The sequence below is a fragment of the Chanos chanos genome, chromosome 8 (assembly GCF_902362185.1).
Source record: "Chanos chanos chromosome 8, fChaCha1.1, whole genome shotgun sequence".
Classification (NCBI taxonomy): domain Eukaryota; kingdom Metazoa; phylum Chordata; class Actinopteri; order Gonorynchiformes; family Chanidae; genus Chanos; species Chanos chanos.
In genome coordinates this window covers 18,164,391-18,185,021 of record NC_044502.1, presented here as the reverse complement: position 1 = coordinate 18,185,021, position 20,631 = coordinate 18,164,391, and the positions used below count along the sequence as shown (strand labels likewise).

Genomic DNA, 20,631 nt, shown 5'->3' with positions numbered 1-20,631 from the left:
TTTCATGGGCTTTAGTGTGACTGAATACCTGTGACCAGTAACATGTATTTCATGGTCTTTAGGGTGACTGAATACCTGTGATCAGTAACATGTATTTCATGGGCTTTAGGGTGACTGAATACCTGTGGTCAGTAACATGTATTTCATGGGCTTTAGGGTGACTGAATACCTGTGATCAGTAACATGTATTTCATGGGCTTTAGGGTGACTGAATACCTGTGACCAGTAACATGTATTTCATGGGCTTTAGTGTGACTGAATACCTGTGACCAGTAACATGTATTTCATGGGCTTTAGTGTGACTGAATACCTGTGATCAGTAACATGTATTTCATGGGCTTTAGGGTGACTGAATACCTGTGATCAGTAACATGTATTTCATGGGCTTTAGTGTGACTGAGAATCCTGTGATCAGTAACATGTATTTCATGGGCTTTAGTGTGACTGAGAATCCTGTGATCAGTAACATGTATTTCATGGGCTTTAGTGTGACTGAATACCTGTGATCAGTAACATGTATTTCATGGGCTTTAGGGTGACTGAATACCTGTGTTTGTACACATGGACACTAACACAGTCACACAGCAGACAATGGTTCAGGCCTGTCCCTAGCTTTCAGAGCATAGTCCCTGAGGGACAGATCGTATGTCAGAGTTAAAAATTTGAAGGACAGATTGTATGTCTGAGTTGAAAATGTGAGGGACAAATTGTATGTCTGAGTTGTAATTTGGGGGACAGATTGTATATCAGAGTTGTAATTAGTCCCTGAGAAACCTGTGGAGTTCTACTGATTTAAGTGAGCAAATGTTCCTAAATACAAACCCAGTGGGTATGTTTTTAACTTCCAAACATCCATCTCTTCAAATATTCAACATTACCATGGAAACGGTGTTTGAGAATCTCACTTTTATTCAGGAAAGTTAACAGGGAGGGGAAGGCGGGGGGTGGGGGTGTGGTTGGGACGCTCAGAACATTGGGAACATTCACTGGGTCAAAGGACAAACTGCATCAGAATCCATCACAGACCAATCAGAGACAAGAAAAACTACTATACAAAAACAATAACAGAACAATTCCATCATTGAAAAACTGAAAAGTGCAAAGGAAAAAAAAGGCTATTCCCAGAATCTGAAGGCACAGTGAGTACAGAGGACAGCTGCGCATAACGCTGTCCCAGTGCCTTGACAATATTTTACCCTTTTTTCACAAGAAAAATATTAATGCTCTCATGAATTGTGTATTGTACAGCCATTAATAAATAACTGAAATGAACATATAAACACACTACTGAGTGAAATGATTTCTCAGTGTGAAGAAGAAGAGAAGGGACCATGATAAAGCTAATGTGAGAGGTGTATAATGAACATTCGTAATGAAGTTTCAGAGATGAGCAGGGTGAATGGGTCCAGAAATGCAGGTTAACCGTAGCACTGACATCATCCTCAGGAACTTTGATTATGTTATGATGTTATCGCTGTCACAGTCAAACTATCCATCTCTCCTGACATCGCCTCGCTGGTTAGAAAATCATTTTTGACAAGAGAAACTGTTAACAACAGACGCATGCTAGTTTTTAACCATGCTCCTCGTCTGTTTTTAGATGGTATGAAATAGGAAGCAATGTAATTTTCAGATATGACACCGTGATTTTAATGTTTCGAAGCATTTTTTTCATGATAAGCAAAAGTCTTCAGTCTGCAGCTGACTGTGGGCAGATGAGCTGTGTACTGGCCGGAGGTCAGAGGTCATGGCGCACTTTGAGCCAGGTTTACTTATGGAACCTCTTGCTGGTATCCTTGGCATGGTCCAGTAGAAGCTGGCACGGGGTGAACTGGTTTCCATAGACATCCTCATAACGTTTCATCTTGTGGACCAGTTTGTCTGCCCCGAACACATCCACAAAGCGGAATGGACCTGAAACACAGAACCAGGCACTGAGACCTCACCCAGCCCAAAATCATCAGAACCAAACACAGGACCGACGAATCAGGGACCTTACGAACATGAGAGGAAAAACTGTAGTGTTCCAGAAAGTTCTTGGTCAAGACCAACACTGTCATGTTTTGTGTACAGTCATTTCCTTTTAATTTCTTATGTGGGAAAACACATATATTTACTTAGTCACAACACTACTGAGGTGTGTCTGCCTATATCATCTCTGACAAACACACTTCATAAATTTATGACTCAGTGTAGGTGTGTGTGTGAACATGTCTTTGTCAGCGCGTGTGTGTGTGTGATCATTACCTCCGAGGCAGGGAGGGAAGCCCAGTCCAAACACAGCTCCGATGTCTCCCTGCACAGGGTCGGGCAGAACTCCCTCCTCCATACATAGCACTGCCTCATTCACAAAGCGAGAGACCAGTCGGAACTGCACATCCTCATCTCCACTCCTACACACACACACACACACACACACACAGATGATTTAACACACAACAGCTCATATTCAACACCTTTTTCATTCCCAGAATGCGCGTGTGTTACTGTGGGTGTAATTATGGTTCTTACACAGCAGGGGGTGCTGCGAGTTTGAAACTCTTCAGAATCTCTTCAGCTCCAGAGTTCACCTTCCTCTCCTTGGATTTAGCTTCATACACATAGCAGCCCTTACCAGACTTACGGCCTGGAAACAGGACAGACAGACAGACACACACACACACGAGTTTCATTCTCCTTTCATTCGCCTAACACAGTGTGTTTTGACCTTGTGTGTGTGCGTATTCAGTGTCTTTGTATATCTGTGTGTGTGTGTGTGTGTGTGTGTGTGTCCACACAGCTATTACAGTGTCTTTAATGATCATGTTGAATATATATGTCTAAATGAGTGAATCTGCACGCGTGTGTATGCATGTGTGCTCATGCGTGTGTATATTTTAATCATGCAGCTCTACCTTTGTAGCCTTTCTGCACCATGGTTTTCAGCACCTCCACATTCCCCCCTCCAAACCGTGTACCAAACGCCTTCCCAAGATCCTCTGCCACGTGAGCTGCCACGTCAATGCCAACCTCGTCCGCTAGTGTTGCCGCGCCGACCGGAAATCCAAACCCTGTGGTCAGGGAGTCCAGCTTCTTAGGGCCCACCCCTTCCTGTGGAAACAGACAATGGGACAGGAGAAGATAGGAATGCATTCTAACACTATTTCTGACTTAATGTATTTCCAATTTTAAACTCAATTTTAGCTACTGTTAAAACTCAAATTGTCATCTGTGTTCTGATGTACTTGTATCAGTGTGTGTGTGTGAGACACAGTCATTGTCTCAGTCATTTGGTTGTGTTAGGCCAGTGACAAACCTGCAGTACTCTCACAGCCTCTGCCAACATAGGGGCCAGACAGCGAGTGGTGTAGAAGCCTGGACCATCCTGCAGGCGGAGAGCGAAAGACACAGTTAAACCTTGCACACACACACACACACAGATAATGTGTTTAAAACACAAACAGGCGCACGCGCACGGACAAAGGGGTCTTACCCCGACTACTATGATGACTTTGCCCTGTTTGAGACCGACTGCGACTGCGGATGCTGTGGTGTCTTTAGACGTCTTCGCCGTGGTGATGATCTCCAACAACTGCATCTTATCCACCGGAGAGAAATAATGCATGCCAATCACCTGAAACACACACACACACACACATAGATGGATTACTGCATGGGCAAAGTGTGCATGTGCCCAGGGCCCTGTAGCCGATGGGGACCCTTGGCCTTAAGATTTATTATTTTCTTTTTTCAATGTGTAAAGTATTTAATGGAGTAAAGGCCATTTTGAAAATGTAGTATGACTATGATATTGTTTGAACGTTTTGTAAATTAGCCGATTAAATCACATAATGTCGTTATGACGTAGGCTATAGGTCAAGTGTCAATTTCGCGGTCGGCATGGAGAAACGCACGCTTAGCAGGTTGGCAAAGCGTGAAATCAGAAAAAGATGTAAATGTTGTGCTGTACATGGCATGTATAGAACAAAACAGACCTAAAATGGCAGTAATTAAAAATAACGAATATACATGTGGTTGTGGGTTGCCCTGTGCTATTGTGCAACCCAAGTCTGTGTGCCTGGGGAGGGCACACGCAGTGCGCGTGTACCATTTGCGTGTGTAGGTAGGGGCCCATGGTGAGTTTGTGTCTAGGGCCAGTGGTTATGATAATCCGTCCATGCACACACACACACACACACACACACACACACACACACACACACACACACAGACACAGACAGAGACACAGACACAGACACAGACACAGACATGCTCAATAGACCCACACCACACACACTACTGCATCTTAACCACTGGGGAAAAATAATGCATCTCTCTCACACACACACACATGTATACACACTTACATACACAGCTTCATTTACATTTATATCAACAGATGCAGTCACACGCAAACCACAAACCTTTTCTGGCCTCTTGCTGGCTGCAGCAATGTCTTTAATAGGCAGAGCTGATGTGTTGGTTGCAAAGATACAGTGAGGAGGGATCACCTGCACATAACACACACACACACACACAGAGGAGAAAGTAGTCATTAACATGCACAGTAGTACTAGGGATTCGTTGTGTACGTAGACACAGCAGTTGCATGAATTTACCATAGCAGAGACAATATTTAAGAAAACTCTGTTTACATACAGTGCTCAGTTCACTTACCGCCTCCACCTCTTTGAGCACTCTGTGTTTGATTGACAGGTCCTCGAACACAGCCTCGATAACCATGTCCACCTTGTCAAAGCCGCGGTAGTCCAGCTGCCCGTTCAGGTAGGACAGCGTCGCATCCCGCTCAAATGTCGTTATGCTCTTCTTCTTCGCCTTGTCGTTCAGTCTGGAACAAAAAAAACACACACACACAACCCTTTAAAGGCCTTCAGACCTGGACGCTGAAAGAGCTCATCTCCAGAGGCCTTCAAAGTTCAGAATTTAGGTCCAATAATATGAATTTTCATTGATCATTTCATATTCAGTGTCAAAATGAACCAATATTTGACTTAATGTAAACACATTATTTAAATTAGTCTCAGATCTAGCCTTTATGATGAGATATCTGTTAAACAAGTCTTGAAACTCACAAGACTCACAAGCATGAGAACACAGATACTCTTAAAAAATACATATCAAAGTGATTTAAGGTTAAGGAATAATACAAGAGAGTTTTATAGATCTGTCTAAAGGATCTTATGATTCAGACTGTGAAGTCAACATTTAGAAGTGAAAAAACTTTCCAACTCAACACACTCAGGTTACAGCCGTGCTACGGGGGTGACCTCTTGTGGCCATAATTGGTACTGCAGCAAGGCCTGTAATCGCTGCAGATTGTTGCAATAGATCATGCAGTCACAGCTGTTGTGTCTTAATACTCCCCCTTGTGGTAGTTAGATGAAATTACTAGTTTATATTTTGTACTACAGCACCTGCCACTGAAAATTCTGCTGGAGTATGTGTGTGTAATTGTCTGTGTGTGTCACTGGGTTTGCATTGCACTGGGTTTGCATGTTTTGCAACTATGTACAGTAGTTGCGTGTGTGAATATGTGTATTGGAGTGTGTGTTAAATTGTGAGTGAGTGTAGAGGTAGTCCGTGTATGTGTGTGTCCTTTACCCTTTATAGACCTGTTGGTGTCCTCTGGCCAGCCCCTCATCTGTGGTGTCCTTCAGTATGGTGGCCACGCCCTTATCCACAGACACCTGTGCAATGCCCGCCCCCATCAGCCCCGCCCCCAGGATTGCCAAGTTTCTGTCCAGTAACAAACAACAAAAATCATTACAGCGGCATCCCATTATATGCTGATTGGCTCTTCTTTTCTGGCCCCACCCTGTGAACGTACTTCACTTCTCTCTCTGGTTTCCCAAAGTGGTTTTTCTTACAGGCCACCTGCCCATGATAAAGACCAATCAGGGCTTTGGATTCTGATGTCATGGCAAGTTTACCAAAGTTCTGGGAAAAAACAAAACAAACAAAAAAAAAGGTTAATCATAACAACCCGTCTAGACTTACAAACACTGAGAATATGAGCTATAGTTCCTTGGAATACAGATTTTAAGAGTACAGAAGTATATGTGAGTGAGTTCTGTGATGCTGCTGATGGGCAGTTGTCATGCAGCTGTATCAGATGTGTAAGTAACAGTAGTTATATAACGACAGTTAGAGATGTCTGTTTAATTTTTAACAGCACTGTAACAGTCAGTATGGTAGATCTGTAATTTACTAGTTGCTGGAATGGGTCATGACAATTACATGTACAGTTGTAATTTCTGTGTGTGTAGCGGTGCACTAACACTTTTATACATCAAAAGATGGAGCAGTAATGTAATAGAACAGTTATAGAACAACATTATGATAATGACAGAGTGGTAATAGAAGAACTATGGGTAGTAACAGAGCAGCTACACAGTGAGACAGAGCAGTAATATGGTAGTAATAAAGCAGTATTATAGTACTAATAGAACACTTATATGGTACTAATAAAACTGTAATATGGTAGTAATAAAGCTGCAATATGGTAGTAATAGAGTTTTAATAGAGAAGGATATGGCGGTGATAGAGCGGTAATACAGTAGCCACTGGGCAGCAACAGAGTGGTGATAGAGCAGTACTATGGCAGTACTAGAGCTGTAGGATGACAGTGATAAAGCAGTACTATGGTAGTACTAGAGCAGTAGGATGGCAGTGATAGGGTAGGAATACGGCAGTAATAGAGCTGTAGGATGACAGTGATAAAGCAGTACTATGGTAGTACTAGAGCAGTAGGATGGCAGTGATAGCGCGGTAGATATGGCAGTACAAGTGAAGTTATGTGGTGGGAGAGAATTAATATGGTACTAACAGAGTATTAATAGAGAAGGGTACAGTAGCGACAAAGCAGTGATACAGTAGAGATACAGTAAAGACAGACGGAGATAGAGCAGTAATAACAGTTTAGTAGTACTAACCTGAGCCTCAGTCTGGTATCCAGTTTCAGGTCCCTTCTCAACGCCAGTCTGGACACACTAACACATGCATAAGGCATTAGGGGTGAGTGTGTGTGTGTGTGACTATGCCTGAGACAGTGTGTGTATTTGTGTGTGAGAGTGAATGACTGTGTATGTATACCTCTATAATTTTGAGTGGAGCAGGATAAAGGCCTTTGGTTTGTTTCATAACTTTATTTTGGACCGTCTTGTAAATCTGTTTTCTCACCAAGGGAATTCCCATCACAAAGTCCTGCACCTCTGACAAACACAAACATTTTCCAGCATTGTAAGAATATGTACATGAGAACAGGGTTGAGTGTTAAAGTGTAAATGCCCAGATGTGTGTCTGAATGTGTGTGTGTGTCTTACTTTCCATGAATTTCTTCTCTTTCTTTGCTGATACTTTCTTACTGGCTAGTCCTTTAGCCACACCCACTGCCACTTCTTCAAGATACTGTATAGTTCTCTCCTCCGGACTCTTAAGCCCTGGGCCTACAAACAACAAACAGATTATTACAGACTTACAATCAAATACACATAAAAATAAAGGTGCACATACATACACATACACACACACACACACACACACACACACACTGAGCACCAATACCTACCAAATGACTGAAATGTTCGCAGAGTCTTTACTCACCCAGTGGGTCTATGAGCTGGTGAACCAGACCCATCCTCTTTGCTCTATCAGCCCGAATGTTCCTGCCCGTCAGCATCATGTCAAAGGCACCTGGGAGCCCCACCTAACACACACACACACAATCTAAATCGTGTGGTAATCATTGGTGATATGGAGATGTAGAGAGGAATGCAGATGGCTCAATACTGAGTAATCTGTACATTCATCTCATTATGACTAACTGTTGGAAGGTCTCCCCAAGGGGGCTGGAGTTTGTGTGTTTTAGAGCATAATGAAGCTCCATTGGAGAAATCCTCACCATTTTAGGTTAGGGAGTATCTATAAATTCCAAGTTAGGGAGTGAGTATAAATTCCAAGCCTTTTTTATACAGAGAAATGTGGAGAAAGTCCTCACCATTTTGGGGAGTCTCTGAGTGCCCCCCGCCCCAGGCAACAGTCCCAGCATCACCTCAGGCGTTCCCAGAACCGTCTTCTTACTCTTCGTCGCAAGACGGTACTGACAGGCAATGGCAAACTACGCACAGATACATGTACAGTCATTCATACTGCATTAGAACAAATGACTCATTAACTCCATTTGACCTACTGACTGTGTGTGTTTCTCAAAAACAAGACCAAACCATTAACATGGTAATCATGGTTTGTGTTGGCTTTACATTTACTGCTTTTGCGACAGACCAGAGAAATGACAGGACAATCTAAATACAATCTTCATCTATCTGGCAAGATCTTTATCTGCATTCTCTCTCTCTCCTAGGTGGAGTGGAGTCATATCCAGGTCACATGATAGAGGCCTGACCTCCAGGCCGCCGCCCAGGCAGGAGCCGTTGATGGCGGCCACGATGGGGATGGGCGAGTTCTCTATCTTCTCAAACATCTTCTGTCCTTCCCGTGACAGTGAAGTCACTTCCTCTGCACTTTTACATGCTTGAATCATACTGAGAGAGAGAGAGAGAGAGAGAGAGAGAGTGAGTGAGTGAGATAGAGGGAGAGAGAAAGAGAGAGAGAAAGAGAGAGAGAGAGAGAGAGAGAGAGAGAGAGAGAGAGAGTGAGAGAGACTGTTGTATAACTTCAGTGGGACATTATACCATGTGCTCAAAATTCCAATGTGTGGGAGAGTGTGTGTGAGTGTGTGTGTGTGTGTGTGCAGTGAGTGAGTGGTGTGAGTAGTGTGTGTGTGTGTACTTGATGTCTGCTCCAGCGATGAAACAGCCTGGTTTGGTGGAGATGAGCACAGCACTTTTCACTGCAGAGTTTCCCCAAATTTCACTCATCACCTGAGTCATCTCTGCCTGCATCTGCACCGAAAGTGTGTTCACCTGTATGCACGTGAACACACACACACACAGACGCATGAACAAACACATACGAACAAACACACACGCTGAATAAATTAACTGAAACTGTAGTTTGAAATTAATGACTGACTGACAGACAAACAGACAGATAGACAGACACACACACACACACAGTATATACAGTAGATTCACATAACAGTGCTGACCTTGGAATTTGGGTCATTGATCCGCACAACTGCCACGTCATCTTTAACTTCATAATTAACATGAGTTCGGGCTAGAGAGAGAGAGAGAGAGAGAGAGATCGAGATCATATCACAGGAATTTTGAGATGATAACCAAAGCAAACATTAATCATGCGGTGTGATGTAAACATTATAGTGTAATAAAAGAGTGCTGTAATAAGACTCACTCTGCAGGGCTGCAGCAGACAGAGAGAGGCTCCGCTGGCCATGATCTACACACACACACACACACACACACACACACACACACACCAAACACAGGCACACCAAACACAGGCACACCAAACACAGGCACACCAAACACAGGCACACCAAACACACCAAACAAAAGCACACCAAACATATGCACACAGACACACAATCAGAGTAAACCAAAATAACAACGCATACAAAATCACACTAAACTAAAACAGGTTGGCTTTTACTGAGTTTACCACACAACATAAACTGAAATGTCCACTCTGGCTTTTGGTTTGTGAAAATGTCACTGATTTCCAATCTCTCCTAAACTCTGTCAGTGAGATCAGACCCCTGCATGTTTATCAGAAATGTCAATTTTTTTAATAACTTCATCTTTTGCTCTGCTTTCACAAAGGACTTAACCACAAAGAACCAAAACATTATTATTTAACAAATATAAACAGTATCAATAGGATCCCTGCGGTCATCAGTACCTTCCCATTGGTGTGGGTAGTAGCCACCAGATAACCTTGGAGTGGGGAGACCAAGGACAAGAATGGGGGTGGAGTGGGGTTGAGTTGGGATTAGGGTTAAGATTAGGACAGGAGACCAGAATGGGAAATGATGAACTTTGTCCTGAATGTTTGTCACAGTAACAAAGACAATCTAACCTCTGCCCCAGTTTCCTTTCCACTTCACCTCACTGCTTCACACGTGCCAGTCCAAATATAAAGCATCCACCATTCTGTGTGAGTGTGTGTGTGTCTGAATGTGTTTAAACATGCAATGCATGAAGTGTGTGTGTGTGTGTGTGTGTGTGTGTGTGTGTAACAGTTACAAACAGCTCACAAACATGCCACTCATATAGGTTTCAACTGATTCATTAGTTCTGGAAAACAGAAATCAGTAATTAGATTAATTATAGTGTACAGACTTACATAAGAATGAGAGTCGATTACAACATCAATCCATCCATACCAATTCATGTTAAACTGAATACCACATAACATTACACTGAAATCCCATCATGATGGAGATGCTGTAGTTAGATAAACTGGTGACTGAGGTTATGTCACTCTTTATCACAGCAACATGTAACTCCGCGAATCTTCACTAAGACAGAGTCTGTCACCTGTTACAACAACTGTATGCCTGTGTGTGTGTGTGTGTGTGTGTGTGTGTGTGTGTGTGTGTGTGTGTGTGCATCAGTTTTAGAACACAGGGGTCAAATAGTAGCTCCGGCGAGCTAAAGCTATGAATACAGAATATAATTTATACAGCAAATCTTTCACGAGGCAAAACCTGATGCAGACAGGCAAGAGTTACGGCAGTGCTTACGACCTGGCATATTTGCAAAGGACAGCAAATACCGTGAGAGACACCCAAAGGAATTTAGTAGGGCAAGTGACTGTGCAGAGGAAAATGTCTAGATCATCAGATATTTACTTAATGCGACGCATAATGACATCATCAAAACAACTCATTCAAACTTTAAAGCGAGTATCTACGGGTTTTGATATGGATACAGAGGTTACAATGAACTTTAAAAATGGAGTCATAAGTTCTTTGGGCTCTATTTAGGTCTCAGAATTACACAGCTCATGATCACTGACACCAAGCCCTCCATCTAACCTCGCGCTGAGACAAAGTAGGTGAAAGTTCACCGAGGTGTCTTCTGCTGAAAGCCAAGTGTACAAAAGTTTCATACACACCAGAGTAGCACCAAAAAGTAAACAAAAAGTTTATACAAAGTGCCCAGAACCGCATATATAAAGCATGAACTTACGTGAGAAATGAGAATATTTGCAAGCTGCAAATTTGTTCAGTATACCCACTGCTCTCGCACTCGCCATTGCCATTCAAGTGTAGCTGACACAATAAACTCAGACGGCGCAACTGGAATGAAGACCTTTAGTGCCTCTGAAGGCAACTATTATAGCGCCGTTACAAAAAGTACTTGCAAACGCACATGTTTCTTTTGGATTAAGGAATTAAAAATATGCACTTAGATTTCAATTTCTTTTTAATGCAAAATTATTTAAATATTTGAAATCGCTTTCGATGTATGTTCAATGTTAAATTTATTTTATACTGGCATATATATTATCTACTAAAACAATAGGGGTCTTTTCAAAATAAACCTATTTTTGTAGTCCTATATCAAACTCAGATAGAGACGGAGCTGAGAGAGAGGCACTTCTTCACTAAGACCGAAAAAGTAGGTTGGGTAAACATTTTTATATGTGCCATTCACCAACAACGGTTTATTTGCTTAATAGTGAACTTGTATATTATGAAACCTGTGAGTTGTCGTTGGGACCCTTTTTGACAGCATAAATGAGTCAGGCTAACTAGCTAAGCCATCTCATGTAGCTGTTTTCACTTTTCGTATTCAGTAAAGTGTAAATTTTACTTCCAGCAGTGCTTCTGTTGAAAGAATGTTTTATTTGCAGTTTAAGGAAATTGCGAATATGTGTTTACATTGATCATAGACGGAAGGTTTGGCTCTAACCCAGTTCTTGCTGCCCTTGTCAAGTCAGACAGCAGCGGAACTAGGTGAAGGGTCACCATTAACCGGAGGCGGGTCGGTGTCGGTTATTTGACTGAAACTTTAACTGACTAATGATATAACTTATTAAACTCAGTTCAGATCTACACGATTGCACGAAGACGAAACTACAATACCGAACCCTGGTGAACTGGACATTACACTAACGCCTCACGCAATTACGCCGTCGAATTTTGTCTGGGTTAAATTGCAGGTTATTGACCAGTACCATCTTAATATGAAACAAAATGTTTGCTTATTGTTCATTATCTGGCGCCACTGTAGGAGTTGACATCTTGTCAGTAATTGTAATCTAAGGACCAAAGATTAAGTTGTAATCGCGAGTCGACCTGATAGTCATAATTACTCGTTCAGTGATGAAGGCAGGGAATCCATCGTGGAGGTGTCTGAAAGTCAGTCTGATTGTTTGTCTGTGTGTTTGTTTTTTAAGGGACAGTATGGCCTCCATGTTGATGAAGTCTTTGCGGAGCGGTCCCGCTAGCTCCGCCTGGGCGCTCCAGTTTGGTAAGTATTGCCCAGTTTGACCAAACGGAACAGGACATCGGTGCAGAATCAGCTGTATGGAGCCTCTGAGCTTTACTACAAAAACATGGATTGTACAAGAAACGGATCTAAATACTTTTTTCAGATCTGTGGTCAATGCAAACATTACCATGACTAGCATCTGTTGGCAGTTTTGGAAATCTCTCTCTCTCTCTCTCTCTCTCTCTCACACACTGTCTCCCCCCTTCCCTGCAGCTGCACGGTCTGTCAGTACATCTGTGCCTTTACAGGCTCAAGGTAATTGTTTTTTTACCCAGTTATGTCTAAACTAGCTCTTTAGGTAATTGATTCTTACTGGAGGACTGAATGAATAGGAGCATCAAGATAAGAAAGTCTAACTCTCCCATTTTCACTTTAAGCCAAGAGTAAGAAAACACTGGCCAAACCAGGAGTGAAGAATATTGTATTGGTGGATGGAGTCCGAACACCCTTCCTTATGTCTGGCACCACGTATGTGTCTGTGTGTTTGTGTGTGTGTGTGTGTGTGTGTGTGTGTGTGTGTGTTGACTGTAGCATGTGTGTGGTTTTGACTGTAGTACTGAAGGTGTTTGTGTGTGTTTCGGTGTGCATGTTTGTCCGTGCACTACCTTTGATATGGATGGTGTGTGTGTAATGACTGATGTTTGTGGTTTGGTTGTTCAGTCCATGATACCGATGATACAGCGATCTTTATGATGTGTGTGTCTGCTTACAGATGCAGTGATATTATGATGTTTGTGTGTCTGTTTACACATACAGCGATATTTATGATGTTTGTGTGTATGTCTGTGAATAGATACAGTGACTTGATGCCTCATGATCTGGCCAGAGCTGCCTTACAGTAAGTGACCAAAGCCATAAGCCCACCCTCACTGGGTGGGCTGTGCATTTCTTCCTTTATCACTGTTTGAGTTCACAACCTTAAAGTGGCCATGATGAATGTTTGAATTGTGATTAAGCTTATATTCATCTGAAGAGCTGTGATCTAAGTGTGTGTATGTGTGTGTTTAGGGGTCTACTAAACAGAACAGGTATTCCCAAAGATGCTGTGGATTATATCGTCTATGGAACTGTCATTCAGGAGGTGAAGACCAGCAATGTAGCTAGAGAGGTCAGTCTCCCAGCAACCTTGATGTTACCTTGACAACTGTTACCTTCATGGCAGTTGCCCTGACCACAAGTTTGAATATGTAATCTTACTTCAGGAATGAGCACTAGAGCTTTGTATTACTTCATGAGCTTACATAATGAGCGACTCTTTTAGAGGAGTGTGAGCGTGTGTATATATGTGCACTACATATTATGGTATTATGGTTCTATTTAGAGTGTGGTCCAGATCAGTGTGTGTGTGGTCACTGGTCTCTGAGGTCAGTGAGAGGACTGGCAGTCAGCAGACACAGGATCATGTTACACATCCCTCTGAGTGTATAATAAGGATGAGAAGTCTGTGTATAAAAGTCATTATCCCACAGAGTGTACTGATCCAACACCACACAGACTACACACACAGCTCTAGGCACACTCTCATCAAAGCATCCAGATCTGACAACAGTGGGGATAGTGAATCTTCAGTCTGGCCAAAACTAGATGACCCAAGAGCAAATATGTAAAATATGTACAAATATATCATTAATAATAATAATAATAAATATGTAAACTAGCATAGTGTGTTGTGACTGTGGCAAATCTGTCATTTAGTGTGTGGTCACTATGGCAAATTTGGTAAAATTAAAATAGTTGTGTCATTTAGTTTATTTTGTGTGTCATTTGGTGGACATGTGTTGTAAAGGGGAATGTTTTTTGTTTTGCTCAGGCTGCGCTTGGTGCAGGATTCTCTGATAAAATTCCGGCTCACACAGTAACCATGGCCTGCATATCCTCCAACCAGGCTATGACCACAGGTTGGTTACCACACACGCACATACACACACACTCTCTCTCTTGCTAAACTGTGACCACAGCTGTGGTCAAAACATAAGCACATGTACAGTCACAACACCGGCCTTTATTGACATATGACCTCAGCGCGTACTATTTTTTTAGCATTTATCTGGTGTGTATTGTTTTGTAACTTGTGTGTGTTGTGTTTTTATTAACTGTCTGATGGTTATTGTTTTGTAGCGGTGGGTATGATTGCAGCAGGACAGTGTGATGCAGTGGTTGCGGGTGGAGTTGAGTTTATGTCAGATGTTCCCATTCGTCACAGTCGTAAGATGAGAAAGACCATGCTGTCACTCAACAAAGCAAAGTCGCTTGGGGCCAAACTGTCTCTGCTGGGCTCCATCCGCCCTGCACACCTTGCTCCTGAGGTACTACACTACCCATAATGCCCAGTGGCCCTGCTATTTGTAATGCACCTCACATCTGAGGTACTGCTGTACTCACAATGTATGTCAGATCCAAGGTACTACATTACCCACAATGCATGGTGCACCTGCAGTACTATTGGTGCGTTCCATTTGAACTCAGAAGTCGGAATTTCCAACTTGGAAAGTCGGAGGAACCTCACCAACCCCAACTTGAAAATCCAAAATGGCTGGCCCCAGTAGTGAAGTAGTGAAAGCTGTAGAAATATACTGTTAATCAGCACTTCTGTCATATTTGTGTTTCATTCAACCAGTCGTACTCACTTCTATCTGTGGACATGTTGCTACGGTGTTTGTATGCGCAAAATACCGCTTAAGGCGTTGCTATCAACTGGTGTTGCTAACAGTGGCTAATCTGGCTGAAACATAGTTTTACAACTTGTTGACTGAACGTGGTCAACTCAGGTGTCACATCATTCCCAGCTCCGACTTCCGACTTCCCAGGTAAATGGAACTCACCATATAATCCCTGCAGTGATCCTTGCAGTTGATGTGCTGCAGTACACATGATGCACCACAAAACTAATGTACTGTAACATCCACAGTTTGTCTCACAATGTTTCCTCACCCACAATGCTACAATACCCACTACATATTTGAAGGCACTGCAGTACCCACAATGGCAGAATGGCCTGTTTACTAGATGTCATATGAATATAAACATCTCACTATATACTTCAAGAGTTACTACAATTCCCATAATGCACTCCACTGCAAAAATACTACCACAGTCACAACAATTCACCTCGTTATCAATACTCTCATTGTGTATATGCACATGTACTCTCTCTCTCTTTCTCCTTCCTTCTTTTTCTTTTTTCTTTCCTTCTGCTGTTCCTCTCTTTTCCATCTCTCTTTCCCACCTCTCTCTTTCTCTAAGGATTCTTTCCTCAGATTTGTTTTTAGGAAATGTCTAAAGTTGAGTTGACAGAGGTTGTGAGAGTCTATGTCTCTGTGCGTTTGTGTGTTTGTTTGTGCGTGTGCGTGTGTGCGCGTGTGCGCGCGCGTGTGTGTGTGTGTGTGTTTGTGTGCGCGTGTGTGTGTGTGTAGCTGCCTGCTGTTGCTGAGTTCTCCACAGCTGAGACTATGGGACACTCTGCAGATCGCTTGGCTGCAGCGTTTGGCGTGTCTCGCCGCGAACAGGACGAGTTTGCTTTGCGCTCACACAGTCTCGCCAAGAAAGCTCAAGACGAAGGGTTGCTTAGCGACGTGCTCACCTATAAAGTGCCAGGTAACAATGACAATGGAAACAGGGTCACAGAGAGGTCACGCCACACTCACATCAGAGTGCTGCAGTTCTGGATCAACTTGTACTCTTGGATTTGTATGGTTGTCAGGGTAACATGAATGTGACATGTTTTTTAATCAGCTGTTTAACGTTTGTCATGCGGTCCGTACCACAGGGCGAGACATCGTCTCCAAGGACAACGGGATTCGGCCCAGTTCTCTGGAACAGATGGGCAAACTGAAGCCCGCCTTCATCAAACCCCACGGCACTGTCACAGCCGCCAACTCCTCCTTCCTGGTCAGCTATCCGCCTGTCTGTCTGTTAACCTGTCTCTCCGTCAATCTGTCTCTCTTTCTATGTCTAAAAAGCTGTCAGTTCTGTCCATCTGTGACATAAATGGTTTGCATTTTTGAGTGTGTAATTTCACTTTTGGGTTCACTGAACATTACAGATTAACTCTCGTGTGTATGTGCGTGCGTGTGTGTGTGTGTATGTTTCAGACCGACGGTGCCTCTGCTGTGCTGATTATGTCTGAAGAAAAAGCCTTAGCCATGGGATACAAACCCAAAGCTTACCTCAGGTACATAACATTATAACACAACATTACAACTCAACATTACAACACGACTCAACACAGCATTACAGCACAATGTTACAACGCAAAGCAGCACAACATAACAACACAACACAACACAAGCACAAGACAACACCACACAACACATTACACTGTTATTCAAAACATCACACCTCAACAGCACACAACCCAACCCAACACAACACATCATACCAGAATATAACACCATATATCAGATTGTAACACTATATCACACTACACAGTGTTACACAACCGCTAACAGCCTACAGCTCTTTAGAGCCATATATGTTTTAATAAAACATGAAGTTTTAATTTGTGTCTTTGTGTATTTCAGAGATTTTGTGTATGTGTCTCAGGATCCTAAAGACCAGTTACTGCTGGGGTGAGTGATGTGTTTCAGTGTGTGCTTTCACGGTGTGTGTATGTGTGTGTGTATGTGTATAATGTTTACTCTCTCTCTCTCTCTGTCTCTTTCTCTCAGGCCAACATACAGCACCCCTAAAGTTCTGGAGAGGAGTGGTTTGACCATGGGGGATATTGACGTGTTTGAGTTTCACGAGGCGTTTGCTGTGAGTATCACGCCTTTGTCTGTCACTGCGGCAGTGCTGGTGTCGGCCGTCTCTGAACGTGTTAATGAGTGTATGTGATATTATTTTTATTTGTCATTGTTATTCTTTTTTTAAACAATTTGGAACCGGATAATATTGATCTGCAGAATAGGAACCTTTCTGCAGACGTCTGATAAATTCACTGGATATACAGTAGACCTGTTTTAATGAGAGAACCACCAGACCTGGACTGTAATTTCATAAAGTATTGATAAATTTCAAGTGACATTGGCTGCTTTTGAATCCTGTCTTGGCTTTTCTCTAGTTTAACCAAACTGATGGTGAATTTAACATTTCCTGCCTCTGTTTTTACCATGTTATGAAAAGCCCTTTGCTGTGGTGAGATATTACGTGGACATATATTTTTTTTACAATGTCATCCTCTTCACCTCGTCTCATCTTATTTGTTTAAACATGTGTCCCAAAATCCAGTGTAAAAATGCTTTTTTTTTTCTTTTTTTTTTGGAAGTCCATGCCTTATTTTGGGCCAAATGTTTTACCCGTACCTCAGAGTCAAATGTTAGTTCCCTGTCTTGGCGTCATTCAGTAGTCAGTTATAACACATGAGGAATATATGCATTCGCCACCAAGTGTACAATTAGCATGCAGATTTAGGTTTTATTATCACTCTGTGTGTGTGTGTGTGTGTGTGTGTGTTTTATATATTTATTATATATACATTATACACACACACACACGTACATACAGTGGCATGCCAGCAGTGGTGTAGAGTTATTATTCTTATACTGTGTCGTTTTTGTGTTTACTGAGGCTGATGTTTGTTTATTGTTCTATTAAGATTTTCATTTATTTTTTTCAGGGCCAGATAATGGCCAACCTCAAAGCCATGGACTCTGACTGGTTTGCACAAACCTACATGGGCAGGAAAGCTAAGGTAAGTGTGTGTGTGTGTGTGTGTGTGTGTGTATGTGTGTAGCCTGAGCTTTAGTTCAGTTTCCCCTAGAACTTAAAATTAAAATAATGATGTTATTTTACATTCCCAGTCATGATAGGGAGAGTAGATTCAGAAGAAGTGTTTATGTAACCCATAATTAACATTGTCGGTGCTCATTTAACACTGAAGTGTGTTTTCTTATTCTGACCATGACCGATCTCCTCCTGCAGGTGGGGACACCCCCCATGGAGAAGTTTAACACGTGGGGTGGGTCTCTCTCACTGGGACACCCGTTTGGGGCGACTGGGTGCAGACTGGTCACTACAGTGGCCCACAGACTGAAGAAAGAGGGAGGCCAGTATGGACTAGTTGCAGCATGTGCAGCCGGAGGACAGGTAGAGATACACACGTATACACATGCACACATACGGGCACACACACGCCTAACTAATGCACACATTTACACAGAGAAACGCACACACACGCACGCTCACAGAGACTGAACTCTTGTTTTTCTGTTGCAGGGTCATGCGATGGTGATTGAAGCTTATCCCCAGTGAAGCCTTTTGGAAAACACACACACACACACACACACACACACGCACGCGCACACATAGGAGGAAATTCTGTAAATACTAACACACCACATTGCCTTTGAGTGATGAGGATGTTTGTGCCAGTGGCTCTGTTAAAGTAGTGATGATGGTTAAGAGGTGGATTTGATTTCTATCGAAGCATTACTAGAGGACATGATCACAGCACTGAGATCCAGACTTAAGAAATGAATTGATTGCTTTGCTACATCCCAGATCAGTTCTGTTTCAGTGTTTAGACAGGGTTTATTCTCCCTGTTAAATAAGAAGCATGACTTTGTCAAACTGCTCTAGGATCAGCATGTGTCTGGTTTAACTGGTAATGGTACAGCAGTGGACTTGGACAGAATCTGTTCCCAGGTCATCATTAACTACACTCGAGTAGAAAAGCCCCACTGGGTGTGCAGTGATGTGATGCTATGCTACGAGGATGTTTTGAATCTTTCTTTTTTTTTTATGATTTTGCCCAGTAAAACCATCAAATCCTAATCAGTGTCAGAAGTGATTCATTCACACACTACATTGAATTATCATTTTATTATTATGCTTCCTATGCTTGTCTTTCGCACATTCGTATGCTACCTAAAGTTCAGCATTCCCCAGGTGTGATTGCATCCTGGGAACCACAGTGGGTCTTTGAAAAGATGTTTATTGAGGGAATAATTGTATTTTTTTTTTTTTTTTACAAACCCAGAGGACCTAAAGCTCGTTGCCTCATTTTCTCTCTCTTTCCCTTTTTTTTCCCCTCTCTCTTCCACTGGTGTGTAAATATCACCGTTTCAACTCATCTGAAGAACAACTACAAATACTGCCATTGGACACCCCCCCTCCCCATGTACACATACTCTGTAGTCGTGTTCCCATCAGAGCAACCGCAGGAGAATTGTGCCTTGTGCCTTCGCTCTCTCTCTCTCTCTCCCCCCCTTTCTTTCTCTCTCTCTCTCTCTCTCTCTCTCTCTCTCTCCTGACAGTTCCTTTTCTTAAGACGTTGTTTTTCCTCCAGACAATTCACGTGTCATCTTCATCATCATCACCATCTGAAATTCTGTGTCATTTTCAGGTTCATTAAATTATTTTTAAACAAATTAATTCCAATATTTTTCCAAGCACCCATCATGCCCCAAGCCCCGTTCTCTGTCTGCGTATTTATCTGTTTATTCGTGCAAAAAGTTTTTTTTCTTTTTTTTTTTGGATGTTGAGTCAATTGGAGCGGGAGACAGGTAGAGAGGGAGGGGGGGGGGACTATGTTTTTATCCGCATGCAAAACGAAGTAAAATGTAAATAGCTGTAGCGTGTCGGGAAAAGAGTTTTTTTTTTGTTTTAACCAACCTTCAAACACCCCTCAACCCGCGAGACGGAGGAACGAGCCTCGCTTTTCCTCCACAGCAGCGCGAGCTTTGATCAGTCGCGCGCCTTTTATGATGTTTGACTGGAGACTGCACCCACTGCTGTCGCTACAAATCTGCCTCATTCCACCTCACCCAGTCAAAAAGAGAGAGAGAGTAGGGTGAGAGAGAGACCGAGGAAGACACTTTAATCTCGTCCTTACACACGCGCTCACTCGGGCGGATGCATCTATCTATCTGCACCTGCTGAATCTCGCGCATGAAAAGAGAGAAAAGCAGAAAAGGAAAGAACGTTTGACTTTTTCTGGCTATGGCGCGCGCTCTCTTCCCCCGCTTTCCCTTGACTGGTTCACTGTCGCCGCTGCTGGGAGGCTTAGCGCAATCACGGTAATAACGGTAATAAACACCAAAAAAAGTTTCCTGCCCCGAAATTGCTGTGTACAAGAAAAAGGGCCTCTCTTGCGAGTTATAGGAAGACATCTGAAAATGTGTGTTTAGAACTTCATTAAAAATGATTTTAAATGTTCTCTTTGGGGCGTCTCATCTGTTCTAAAGTCTGGAGTCGCGCGCAATCAGAGAAGGTG

The 20,631-nt window shown here is 42.7% G+C and overlaps 2 protein-coding genes across 2 annotated transcripts; one reads left to right on the top strand and one right to left on the bottom strand.

Moving 5' to 3' along the window:
• Positions 1-920: 920 nt before the first annotated feature.
• On the bottom strand, positions 921-11,194 carry hadhaa (hydroxyacyl-CoA dehydrogenase trifunctional multienzyme complex subunit alpha a). The gene is made up of 20 exons (XM_030781585.1): positions 11,112-11,194; positions 9,313-9,357; positions 9,107-9,177; positions 8,788-8,921; positions 8,402-8,540; positions 7,997-8,116; positions 7,603-7,705; positions 7,323-7,445; positions 7,093-7,211; positions 6,933-6,989; positions 5,828-5,937; positions 5,602-5,736; positions 4,657-4,828; positions 4,404-4,490; positions 3,473-3,613; positions 3,296-3,364; positions 2,895-3,090; positions 2,512-2,626; positions 2,248-2,393; positions 921-1,914 (listed from the first exon to the last, which is right to left on the bottom strand). Exons 1-20 carry the CDS (start codon positions 11,182-11,184, stop codon positions 1,769-1,771), a joined length of 2,301 nt encoding a protein of 766 aa, XP_030637445.1. The 5' UTR covers positions 11,185-11,194; the 3' UTR covers positions 921-1,768.
• A 293-nt stretch (positions 11,195-11,487) lies between these two features.
• hadhb (hydroxyacyl-CoA dehydrogenase trifunctional multienzyme complex subunit beta) lies at positions 11,488-19,188 on the top strand. Its single transcript, XM_030781598.1, has 16 exons — positions 11,488-11,543; positions 12,325-12,398; positions 12,633-12,674; positions 12,797-12,887; positions 13,213-13,257; positions 13,428-13,527; positions 14,230-14,317; positions 14,538-14,725; positions 15,833-16,013; positions 16,186-16,307; positions 16,511-16,590; positions 16,940-16,987; positions 17,087-17,174; positions 18,034-18,108; positions 18,339-18,503; positions 18,633-19,188. The coding sequence occupies exons 2-16, from the start codon at positions 12,332-12,334 to the stop codon at positions 18,666-18,668; spliced, it is 1,416 nt and encodes a 471-aa protein (XP_030637458.1). The 5' UTR covers positions 11,488-11,543; positions 12,325-12,331; the 3' UTR covers positions 18,669-19,188.
• Positions 19,189-20,631: the final 1,443 nt, after the last annotated feature.

Bases quoted from the DNA above. Each gene is read 5' to 3' on its own strand.
- hadhaa (XM_030781585.1), bottom strand. From the start codon at position 11,184: ATGGCAATGGCGAGTGCGAGAGCAGTGGGTATACTGAACAAATTTGCA. The intron at 9,178-9,312 runs GTGAGTCTTATT...CTCTCTCTCTAG, and splicing joins GTCTGCTGCAGCCCTGCAGA to CCCGAACTCATGTTAATTAT. The intron at 8,117-8,401 runs GTCAGGCCTCTA...ATCTGTGCGTAG, and splicing joins GCCTGGGCGGCGGCCTGGAG to TTTGCCATTGCCTGTCAGTA.
- hadhb (XM_030781598.1), top strand. From the start codon at position 12,332: ATGGCCTCCATGTTGATGAAGTCTTTGCGGAGCGGTCCCGCTAGCTCC. The intron at 12,888-13,212 runs GTATGTGTCTGT...GTCTGTGAATAG, and splicing joins TTCCTTATGTCTGGCACCAC to ATACAGTGACTTGATGCCTC. The intron at 13,528-14,229 runs GTCAGTCTCCCA...TGTTTTGCTCAG, and splicing joins CCAGCAATGTAGCTAGAGAG to GCTGCGCTTGGTGCAGGATT.